The sequence below is a fragment of the Chelmon rostratus genome, chromosome 11 (genome assembly GCF_017976325.1).
Source record: "Chelmon rostratus isolate fCheRos1 chromosome 11, fCheRos1.pri, whole genome shotgun sequence".
NCBI lineage: Eukaryota > Metazoa > Chordata > Actinopteri > Chaetodontiformes > Chaetodontidae > Chelmon > Chelmon rostratus.
The window spans coordinates 14,952,861-14,964,872 of record NC_055668.1 but is presented as its reverse complement, the minus strand read 5'-3'; the positions used below and the strand labels follow the sequence as shown (position 1 = coordinate 14,964,872).

General features: G+C 42.9%; 1 protein-coding gene across 3 annotated transcripts in view; it reads right to left on the bottom strand.

The window, feature by feature from the left end:
- Positions 1 to 2,556: 2,556 nt before the first annotated feature.
- Positions 2,557 to 12,012, bottom strand: part of dlg5a (discs, large homolog 5a (Drosophila)) — a 37,317-nt gene continuing 27,861 nt past the window's right edge. For all 3 annotated transcript variants that reach the window (XM_041947959.1, XM_041947961.1, XM_041947960.1), the window contains exons 23-33: positions 11,618 to 11,751; positions 10,356 to 10,520; positions 10,064 to 10,247; positions 9,143 to 9,291; positions 8,249 to 8,419; positions 6,743 to 6,933; positions 6,499 to 6,642; positions 6,236 to 6,363; positions 5,345 to 5,454; positions 4,758 to 4,867; positions 2,557 to 4,667 (exon numbers count right to left, since the gene is read on the bottom strand). In XM_041947959.1, coding sequence (XP_041803893.1) covers positions 4,564 to 4,667; positions 4,758 to 4,867; positions 5,345 to 5,454; positions 6,236 to 6,363; positions 6,499 to 6,642; positions 6,743 to 6,933; positions 8,249 to 8,419; positions 9,143 to 9,291; positions 10,064 to 10,247; positions 10,356 to 10,520; positions 11,618 to 11,751 — 1,590 coding nt within the window. In that variant the 3' untranslated portion in view covers positions 2,557 to 4,563. The remainder of the gene's footprint in view (positions 4,668 to 4,757; positions 4,868 to 5,344; positions 5,455 to 6,235; positions 6,364 to 6,498; positions 6,643 to 6,742; positions 6,934 to 8,248; positions 8,420 to 9,142; positions 9,292 to 10,063; positions 10,248 to 10,355; positions 10,521 to 11,617; positions 11,752 to 12,012) is intronic.

Here is a 12,012-nt window from a genome sequence, read left to right as displayed (position 1 = left end):
GATACCCTGCCTTTTTAATTTCAAAATATTATAACATTTCAATAAAAATGAATTTTTTTGCTAGAACCAAAGTGATCCTGGTCAGGAAATAATAAAGCCAAGATTTCTAAAGCCTTACAATGCTGAAATATTTTGTTAATGCTCATTCATGATTAAAAAAGCAATGTTTTCTGCAGGAAACAAGTGAGGTGTAAATCACAAGCAGGTCCGGTTAACTGAGGCCATCTATTCAGAGCAATTATGTTTATTTATATGGGTTCACACAGAATTACAAACATATCTGCTTAAAATTTATGATGCATATTAGTGTTCTCTGGCAAATGGGAAATCGTTCTTACTGCAGTACATGCTCGAGCCTCTTGGGATCCAAATTCCAAAGCAACAATAAGCCTCCAAAGAGAGGTCACAGAAAGTGTGAGCATCAGCAGCACATGCTACATGCATTATGTGTCACAGTAAATCTTATTGCTGGCCGCAGCAGGGGAGGGGGCGCTTGAATTGATCATCCCCCGTGAAAGGCCAGCTGTTTGAGGAGAGTGGTTCCTGTGGGCCAGCAGAACTTTAGCCGTAGGGTCTCCATGCTGACAGATGAGGAGATTAACAACGAGAGCAGTCAGGTGGTAATCCCGCCAGACGTTTGGAGACGCTAGATTTAACATGCTGGAGAACCAGCAGAGGGCCGAACCGGACCGATCCATCCCGGAGAGATGGGGAAAGGCCACGGCTTGCCAGCTTGGACTACAAAGATCCTTCACTGTCAGAGTTAAGACTTCTCAAGTTCAGTTGAGCTGTCAGCAGCTGTCTTGAAACAGACACCCCAGCAGGAGGGCTGAGACCCAACCCCTTTCTAAAACAGGCAAGAGGGTAGTTGGAGGAGAATTGCGGCACGGAACAGCCGACGTGCACCTCAGATGTAGCGTGAGGTAATTAGTCACCGAAACCTTGAGCCACATTCTATGGAGAGCAGTCATAATGGCTTTTTCAAACAATGAACGTTCTCACCAGTGTACAACTCTGACGCCTGAGCTGGAGGCCGCTTGGGGCTTTTGGACGTGGTGGATGTTTCGGAGACACTGGGTGCTCTCTTGGCCCAGTGAACCTGACAGGCGGCTGGAGGGTAGTCATTCACTGTGGCATCATTGGCCAGAGGACCATGTGACCCCAGAGGTTGTAGGAAACAACCTCCAGCTAGGGGCGTTCAATCAACCAGCAGGATCTGGTGCAGCTACAGGCTGTCCAATCATATGGAAATCAGCTTGTATGGAATATATGTGATAAAGTTTCTCTTGGAATGTAAACACAAACAAATGACACGAAAACTCATTTATCAAGACACTCCTTCTGACACTGAAGGGTACGTGTGACATTTAAGTGTAATTCTCAAGTGATCACATGACTAATTACATGTATGTTCTGTGCGGGAATAGCCAATCAGGGGCAATGATTCACCCCATACCTACCACACTGTTCATTCATTCAAGAATATCCTTATGTTTTACTAAGGTGTATGTTTTTCTGCAGAAACATGTATGATTTGATTTTAGAAAAAGTTCTTTGTATTTGTGTGAATTTCTAAAAATCCCCAGTGAAATTAACAGTCTAACGTATTTATAATATATAAATAATGATTAAATAGTAAGACATTGAAAAAAAGAAAATAAAAGCAGATCTTAGCATCTTATCATATGCTTCAATCAAATAAGGCTAAAACTGCTATAATGAATTATATATATTGCTTTAGATGATAAATTATTAATCACCAATGGTCTTTTGTGCCATCACTTCAGAATAGGTCTCAGACAATGGGTGCTCACTTCTGTCTCATCCAGGCTCCACTCTTCATAACTTGAGAGTATTTTTATGTTGTAAGAAATATGATGAATAGCTTTTCTGAAGTTTGTGACAAGTTAAAGTGAAGGATTTTTATTTTTATCTTAATTTATGTTTAAAAAAAAAATCAAGCCTCTCTTCTAAAAACAGATTTTGATCTCAGTAAGTTGTGATTGCATCAAATTACTTACACAATTCATACATTAAACCTGCTTTACATTTTCAAGATGATGAACAAAATCCTCATTTTTCCGATAAGTGTGCTGGTCATGATGGACTCGATGTTCTTGTGCGAGGCCGGCCCACATTGACCTGTCAGCATCAGACATGATGTATGACTGTGGCGCTGCTGAACAACAGACGGAGCCACGCCATGTTTATAAACCCCAGTGCTGCTGCCTCTTCACTGCTGAGGCAAGGCCGCGCCTTTATCGCTCGCTCCTGATCCTGGCAGATATTGTCACACCACCTTATCTCAACTCAGGAACTGATGGCCATTTCATTTCTGCCTCGTTCTCCTTCGCTGTTGCTTTCAGCAAAAATTGATTCACTTTCAACCTCAGGCATCCCTGAAGGCCTCCTCCATCATCTCACCTCACTTTTTCTTTACATTTTTTTTGCTTTGACTTAAAGAGTCCTCAGCAAATTGGTCACCGAACATGATGCGTGAGGGGAAAAACAAAATGCAAATTCAAGTCAGACTGAGCCCATGTTGTGATACAGAAAATGAGTTTTATTCTCATGTTAATGTCTCAACATACAAATCACATTCTTTTTAATAAAAGAAAAGTTCAATCAGTACCTGGCATCTAGACCCATTCTATAAATACAACCATTTCACGTTGTATCCCGCTCTCGTCCTCTCTAATATGCTACCTACCCATAAAAATAGTAACGTTACAGTTTGCTTCTGCTTACTCTTTTAGCCCAATAGTTAAACTTGTGGACCAATTTTCCTTTGAAAAACTGTGCAAGAATAGATCCCTTTTTAATAATTCAAATAAGAAGTGATCCTTTTTGTTCTAATTCAGAATTAAAGGCCATTAATGAAATGTAAGGAACTGATGTGAGAGATAAAAACATGAATTAGTTACAGTAGAAATTATAGTACCTATTCATAGTCTACTGGAAACCTAGGAACAGTTACATGTTTAAGGTTAACAGGTAAACAAGTGCAAAACAGAAATAAAAGGATAAAGTTGCCTTAGTGGATTTTGGCACAAGAAGATACAGGATATGGTTTTTCAAGGAAGGGCAGAATATTTTCGTCAATATTTTTTGCCTCCTGAATTAAAAAAAAAAAACAATTAAATAACAATGAAAAGTCACTAACATTTAAACAGATCAGAGGAAAATCCTTTAAGATATTACCCTGCAAATTTTGCTTCATAGTGTTTCTTTTAATGAGTACATCGATAAGTGACTGACAACCAACCACGAAAAACAAAAATAAACTCTTAAAAAAACATGCTAATACCTGCTAAGACATGACTTGATCGCCAGACGTCCCTAGGCATATGACCTAGTGAAAATACATGTAATATATATTTATATATATTTGTTTTTTTTTCAGATGTATCTGCATACTGTATATGTTATACTCTATATTGTTGTTAAATATATGTTAAAGAGATAGAATGATAGTTACACAGTGGTCTGTCTAGCCCTGGAGTGCATTCTGAGGAGTTAACCCGTTGGCCGCCTCTTCGGCCTACCCTCAAAACCTCACCATTGTCATGCGCGCTACACAAAACTGGTCTCAAATCAGCCCCTAAAATCACCTAGTCTGCGATGCTTGAGATGATGCAATCAGGAAGAGAAACTTTCAAAAACTCTCCCAACGTTCTGGCTAAGTGACCAGGGGCTGGTTTCAGATCAGGCTTCTTCTCCGAAGGCACTTCCGAAAGGCCCATTAACTGTCCGTACGCCCAGCTACTATAGAAACACAATGCATAGAGCAAACATCGATGTGTTTTGAGTTGTCGTGTCCGCCGTCGCCGGCAGTCAGGTTCAGTGAGACCACGGCTACATACTTCAAGAGGTCTGACGCTTTTTGCACTTTTGTGATGAAACACCACGAGGAATGTGATGTCTGATCCTGGCATTCCATTTCTATAGCCTCGTATTCGTGCTAGCAAACAACCGTGATTCAACTCAACTGAAATTGTCACTACACTTGTGAACAACAGTCTCAATGTTCTCACACACACACACGCACGCACACACACCCGCACACACACAAACAAAAAACAAACACACACAATTAGTTGTCAGTCGTCGTCAAATGGGTGCATAATTGAAGGGAACCACAAATGTCATTTGGTACACGGGTGGGTCGAGGGGGGGCTGAACTTCATTAGTGTTGAGGTTTGTGCACACGGGGGGGAGGGGCACGCATTCAAACAGATATCGAACACCAATAGTCAGACTCGTCCTCTGACTGTAAACGGACGCTCACAATGCAGCATTACAAATACACCGACCAGAAACCCTTAGGGAAGACTGAATGAACTTTAACGTGGAGATCCAGTGCTACTAACCTGCTCCAGAGTACATCAGAAATAAAAGGAGGCTCTGATTATAAATCATAGCAAAAGACAAAATAAAAAAATATCAATAATTTACATAACTAGCTCGCTGTAGTGTACCTATTGGTAGAGTGTGAAAGGGTTAAGTAGTGTTTGGGGAATGGAGGTGAAAGCCGCAGCTTGCTGTAGTGGCAGCCGGTCTCCTCTAGGGGCAGCCGAGTGGAGTCCACAGGACTTTACTTTGTTCTTGATCAACTATCGTCATGATCTGAGTGCAAATGTAAGGGAGGGTGCCGCCTTGGACAATACCTGCAGAGAGAAGGTGACTCATTGAAACCATCTGAAATCTGTACGGTCTGCGTCAGGGTTTTTTTTTAGATGCTTTGATTGCATACGCACCTGTGAAGAATTTGCTGTACTCTTGCTCTATCTTCTGTGCACTTTCATATTGCTCCTTGGAATGTTTCTGAGATACTTTGTCCCGCAGATAAACCGGATCTTTCTGCTCCCTGTGACACAAACGCGGACAGTCAGTCAGATCAGAGCCTTTGAGGTATTAAACCAGCACCAGTCACCACTTATCTCTCCCAGGTTTTGATTCTAATTAAGCATTTAATCAGTCAGTGAGGGGAATTTTCTGTTTATTAATCATTTTAAAAATGTCTGATGAATCCTGACAAACATTTCTAAGCATACAGCACATACAAAGAGAAGAAGGGATGCAGCACTTAAAGTGAGAGAAAAAACAGGCATGTTCCACCAGCTGTTTGGGATTATGCAAGAGTTTGGGGTGAGGACAGACGCTCCAAAGTGTTCATAGTGGGATGGAGAGTGTGAAGGCTTATCCTGCTCCATCCACACACACAGCACACAACACAACACACACACACACAATGCCACTGTTCCAGGACAGTGTGTGTGTGGTTCAAAGGACTGAAGGGAGATCTTCCTGTGTCCTAATTTGTAAGAGGAAACAGGCTACTTACTTGATCTGCTTGGCGTTTTTGTAGCGGACAAAGACAACAATTGGATAAATGTGAACGCTGTGGAGCCTTTCGATGGCGTGCGGGGCGATGTCGAGCAAACAGTGACAGCCCTGCATCCAAAGAGAGAAGCAAAGAGAGCAGAGCGTCACTGCAACAGACAAACTCACTCGATGCGCTCTTTCAAAAGGCTTTTGAAACAATCAACGTTAACAACATCGTTCATGGCTATCTAAAGCCTCTTTCGCACATGCAGTCATGGGGTCTTGAGTGAAGGGGAGCAGGGACAGATATTCAGGGAAATCCATTCCACCAATTTCCCTCCTCAAGACCTGCTAACATTTGAGGGAAAATGCTGGCACAGATGTGTGGGGAATGAAAGCTGACACATTGCTGGGAAAAGCATGTTAAAGAGTTAGGTCTGTCTCATAAAAGACGCTTTCATGTGGATCGAGGGAACCAATCAGAAGACTCTGCTGATGGCGTATTTGAATCCAGGACTTGTTTAGAGTCAGCAGATCATAAAAAAAAAAAACACTAATCGCAAACTTGTTGAATATTAAATAAAATACAAGACCACGAGACAAAAAACAGCTCCTTGCCGCCATGTTCCTGAAAATAATAAGAGACGTCTTCCGCCACGTTCACTTATGTCCAGCCTTGCTCCCATCTTCTTCTTCTGGTGAGTTTTATGGCAGTTAGCAACTACAAGTGTTGCATTACCGCCATCTGCCGGACTGTCCCTTGCCCATCTATTCCAACATTATCTTGGCATGGTTTAAGATTAAAGCCCTGCAAGAGTGATAGCTTATCTTGAGCAAACGCTAAAGATAAAAAGACAAATTGAAGCCACTTTATCTTCCCTGATGAGAGAGGAAGGCGCTGACTAAATACCTTATCTGTTATTTCCTTTATAGAAGCTACAGTGGTCACATCAAAATGGCCACTCCTGCGCTTGTAATCGATGAAGAGGCAGTCTTTGACGCCCCGCTCGATGGCTTGCTGGGATGCCTTCATCACCTCTGCAGAAATGACAGAGAGAGTGAGAGTGAAGAAACTTGTGGTGTAAAGAAATCCAGAATGCACAATTATCAGACAATTAACAACGTAGATGGACTTTTTATCCCCCTGACCTCATCTGGATGAGGTGAACTCACCCAGTACACATCTGCAGAACTTCCCAGGAGACTCTTTGACCAGCATCTCCTTGACGGGGTCAGTGAGTGGCCCGAGGATGAGCACCGGCCTGGGAGAGGTGCACTCCACCTTCTGGACCCGCTGGTACGCCAGGCTCACGCAGTCTGACGCGGAGAGAACACAGATCAACCAAAATATCCTATCAGCAGCGTTTAGATGTCTGAACTCTTACCCCATCCAAAATGCTGGAATCTTTCTTCTCACCGTCAAGGAAGGGGATGGAGTCTGTGCTGATGGCGTCCAGGGCCACCGTCTCTTTGCTGTCTTTGGAGCTGCTGCGCTTGTGTTTCTGTTTCCTCCTGAAGAAAGACCTGCGGGCCGCTGCAGAGAGAGTCTTACTGGAGTCTTCCTTCATTTCTGTTACGCTGTGTCTGCGGTAAAACTCTTGGTCCATCCTGCAAGACACGCACGCACATACACGGATGAAAACACCTTTTTTTTCATGCACTGGGCCATTTTGAGATTCTGGGAATTTTCTTTCACACTAGTGGAAATAAAACGTCTAAAGCAGGCATTTGGGGGTTTAGCACATAGCACAAGCACAAGCACATATAACTAGTTTCATTTGCATTTGCTTTTAAACATAAAATTTCAGAAAACTTGAAATACAAAAAATAATTGTCTAAATATAAGAGAAGTTTCATGGTGATATAAAACTTTCACCTAATTCACCTGTAGTGTCTTATGGAAGTTTACAATACATATCTTTAAAGGCTGTTCTTCTCATACTCTGAGCCAGAAATCTCCACTTCAGTAGCATTTACATACACCAGACTTTCCAGTTTTATTCTTAACTATATTAAGGTTTTTACGTGGAAGATCATATATCATTCATAGCTCAATTACTATAACATTTTAGTCCTAAAAAGCCAAAAATTGACTGGCTGTTAATAGTATTTTCTGATTTACGGGGTGATAAAAATAGATATCCAAAACTCCCTCTGTAAAAACACTTGACTCTAATAAGTCAACAAAATGAAGTTTGAACCTGGCTTTATCCAAAGCTCAGATTTCTGGAAAAGTATGCAAATTAGCACATATTTAATTAGAAGCATAATGTGATCATTTAAACGAAGTTTCAGAAAACTTGTAATATTAAAAAAACTTGTCTTAATGTATGTAATCAACTGGGGAATTTCATGGTAACAACTATTACTTATAATTTTTACCCTTTTCAGTGTCTCACCCTAATTAAAGAGGAATCACACAGAAAAAGGTTGTGTGTGCATCAGTGTATGAGAGTAGGACCTGGATTGTTTTACAGATATCAAGAGACAGCTTGTTGCATTAAGGTTAGAGCAAGGGTTTAGGTCAGGCATGCAGTCAACATAATGTTGAGTAATAATCCTCATTATAGTGCGACTTCATCGTTTGTTTAGAATTCATTGTTACTGGTTACTTGCCCTTCAGGCCCAGTATAAGCACAAAAACAACATCTGAGGCACTTTATTAACATAAAAAGTAACATACACATATAAAAAAGACATTTTGTTTAGTACCATTAATGCATGTCTACAGAAACACACACTAAGAGGACGTGGGGACCTTGCATGAAGTGCAAAAGGACAGACACAACATATGGAAGAGAAGTGACATTACATGTGATGGCTACATTGTAGCAGTATGGTGTAGATTGTTGTCACAGCTGTTACAAACTGTCCACTAGCTCAGAAATGCATGTGTGCGAGTGTCAGTGCATTCTCCACCCACATGTACTTGCTGGGGATCTGCCCCCTCTGGATCTGCTGCGCGTTCTCATCTAGCTGCCAGGCCATCCAGGTCCCAAAGCTGCCCTTTGGTAAAGACTCATCCACGTACAGGATGTCATCCTTCTTAAAACTGAGGTCTCCCTCGGCCTCCCCAACCCGGTCGTAAAGTGCTCTGGTGGGAGGGAGAGACAAAGATAGATGGGGAGTTATGAGGAGCAGGGCATGTCGAGGGAGCATGAAGCTGATGAAGTGAGAGAGGAGGTGAGGTATCAGACGAGAAAGGTGTGAAGAGAACAAGATAAAGGATCAGGGAGATAGAAGGTAGGTAAGAATGGAAATGTAGAGAAATCTATTGACAGTACAGGCCTTGCTCGCCTCCTGTTGGAGCCTCATAAGTCACCGCCGAGCAGCCTATCAATGACAGCCAGCCAGGCTGAGTGTATTTACTGCGGGTGACATCACAAGCCCACTTGCCTATATGAAAAGTGACTGCGGCAGCTGTGGCAACACGCCCCGACAGAGTCCCAACAATAAAACGTGACTATTTTAGAGCTTCACTTTCCATCTATACGCAATGTATTCCTAATGGCCTGGAAAACACCGAGCGCTAAAACGGACACGGCGTTGGGTCTGGTGTGGAGCGAGCAGAGAGATTAGATAACCTAAATTTGTGTTGTGATTAGCATCGCTGCAGTCACACAGTGGATCTGGGACATAATTGGTTAGATGAGAATGATTCCGGCTTGTCAAAGGGGCGCTCCAGTGGTGGTTCTATATATAGCAGCGTGGACAGAGATGAGCCTGCTTGGGGAAAATCAGCGTGGTCCTTTTACAGAGCTGTAACACATTAACGCCCAACAATATGATCCAGGCCCATGTGTGCATATGCATGTACCTAATGTAAAAGCCATCTCCTGGGACGTCCTTGAGCATGCTGAAGTCATCTGGCCGGTGCTGCACCTTGAATGTGACCGTCTCTGCAGGCTTCAGCATCTCCACGTACACCTCTTCTGCCGTCTTATTCTTCATATTCACCGAGTTGTACTGAGAGACAAGAATTGATTAGGATGGGGGGAACACAGAGGGGATTGAACTTCACATTGTGGAAAAATAAGACAAACTTGGGGCGAGGAGCAGAGAAACCTGAGTGACTGTTTGCTCTCATCTGTGAAATCACGAAGGTTCCACTCGGCTACATTTTCTGCAAGCTTTCAGCCGTATTAAAGTGTTGCAGTATTGATTTGTGCCATATTTGTGGGGAACAAAACAAACAGGATGGGAGATTGAAGGACAGGCCGACGCTGTGCTGCCTTATGACAAAGCTGCATGGCAATTCAGAGAGCAGGCCCTTTGTGGCGGAGGGCTAAGTGGGAGCATGCCAGGAATTGCCTATTATGAGTTTGCGATGCTCTGGATGGATCAGCGGCGTGGAGTGAGAGTGAACGCAGACGGGGAGACGATCGATGAGGAACAATGACAGGCAGGAAAGAAATGCCAGCGCCTTCGGACAGAGTCTATGGTAACAACAGTGCATAGAGCTCTGCAACATCTTACAAAGAGTTTAGCGTCGAGATCGCTACAGAAAAACTGATATTACACCTATAACTTTTCACCGTTGTACAAAAATCAACAACTATTCCATTTGTGAAACTGAATAAAACTCCCACTTAAAAAGATCCATCTCTCCAGTTACCCATCTGACTGGATATTTACTCAAGAACTGTGAATATGACAAACAAAAAAGAGCATTTTTTGCATCATCTGTGTGGTAGCTGCTGAAGTGTCAACAGGTTATGTGTCATATGTGAGTCCACACCTCCAGGATGAGGTCCCCTGGGAGCAGCCCATCAGGGCCTCTGGCAGGACTGTCCTCATCCAGGCTCTCTATGTAGACGCCCCGGAGGTTCCCTCCGCAGAGCGTGACTCCCACCTCCACCCCGGGCCTGCGCACCGTCACAAGCCGCGGCTCACCCACCTTCCTGCTGCCCTCAGACGGCATTCTAGAGGAAAAATGGTCAGTCAGAGAGCTGCTAAAGTGTAATGGAGAAAGTACTGCTTTGGTGGGGGTGCTTTTTTTCCCTTTTGTTAATGTTGGTGCAGAGGTTTACCTCATGAAATTGCGAGGGCTGGTAGTGGGCGTGGTCTGCTTGGAGGAGGGAGTGAGCGTGCCCTCGTCCTGTTCGCTGAGCGTATCGATGGTGGAGTGATTGTCGGGGGTGGCGGCTCCGCTCCCCTGGGGAGTCGACTGAGTGCTGACCGGCTCCAGACGGGAGCTGCACCAATAAAAAAGAAGTCAAAAAATAAGAAAGATGTGCATCCATCAATATAATTACATCACCTTAGGGTTTAATGCACGTCACAGAAGACAAACTACTCAAAAGACTTCCTGTGTCGTCCAGGCATGTCAAACAGCTCCCATTCATACCTTTTCCAAAAATAGTTAAACGGGAAAGTGATGCAAGATGCAAGATTTCACATTTGCACTCCTGTTCTGTGCTTTTGGAGCGATGTGACGTCTATATTGCAATAGTTCAAACTTGTTCAGACCAAACAATCACCAGAGAAAATCCAAATCTACATTAAGAGTAGTTTTTGCAGAGCACAGAGTTAGCAGTTGGTGTCCACTAAGTCCATCAAAATTCAAACATGTTGCACAAGTCTTCTTCAGTGCATCACACTTTGTTGGGGGACTATGGGTGCACATTTACATCAGTGCTGTCAACTGTAAATTTTGAATAATGTGCACTGTACACTGCAAGGAGTAAGGAAATGCTGAAGATATTTTTTAGGGAAATTAAAAACACTGTTTTATAGTTTGTCCACCAGAGAGAACTGACGTGATTTTTTCACTTTTAAAATATCTATGTCCATATTTTTGTCACAATAACCAATTAACTAAAATTATATGTTATTTGTTTCCAATAATAATCAGCCAATATAAGATGAAATGTGTTCAAGTGTCAACTATCTGTATCTAAAAATTCAGTCAGTTCAGTCCAATCAGTTGGACTCCATCATGCATACTGTGAATACTTAAAGATGAACAGCTACACAGTTAATTACATCTGAATACTTTGCACCTGAGTGAGCAACTGCTGTTTCAGAAATTTCTTTATGTTCACTCAGCTTAAAAAAAAAAGTGTAAATGCAATGAAAATGTATCGTCTGGCTGCAGTGCTTGAAAAAACTCAACTCACAGCCTGAAACATGTGCACTTAGAGAACACCTGGCCATGTAGAAGGATATAAATACCCATGTCACTCTCAAACTAAAACACTTATTGGGACTGATTCAGGAATCAGCCAAGCAGCACACCTGGGAAACCAATCCCTCCCCACACTGGAACATCTGCAGAGAGACATCGTGTTACCTGGAGCGAGAGTGGTTGCCCAGCTGGTACATGTGTGGGTTGTACTGGGCCATAATGGTGATGGTGTCGCACTGCTGGCCGATGATGAGGCGAGCTTGCTGCTCCGTGGCGTTCCGCAAGTTGATGCCATTATACTGACGGAGGGAGAAAAGCGTGATCAGGGAAAGTTTCAAGATAGATGAGGCCCAAAAAAAATTAAATGGTGTTCCACACTGAATGCATGTATGGGAAGCAGCAAAATGACTGAGCCTTTGAATCAACCATATATCAGTAGCATCAGTGTGTATTAGACTGCTCCTGTGCTGTTCTGCTCCACAACTCCACTGGCAATGCGGTCTTATTCATCCCGCTTAAAGCTATAACCTCTTAACCTTCTCGACATGCAGTAGGTTGGT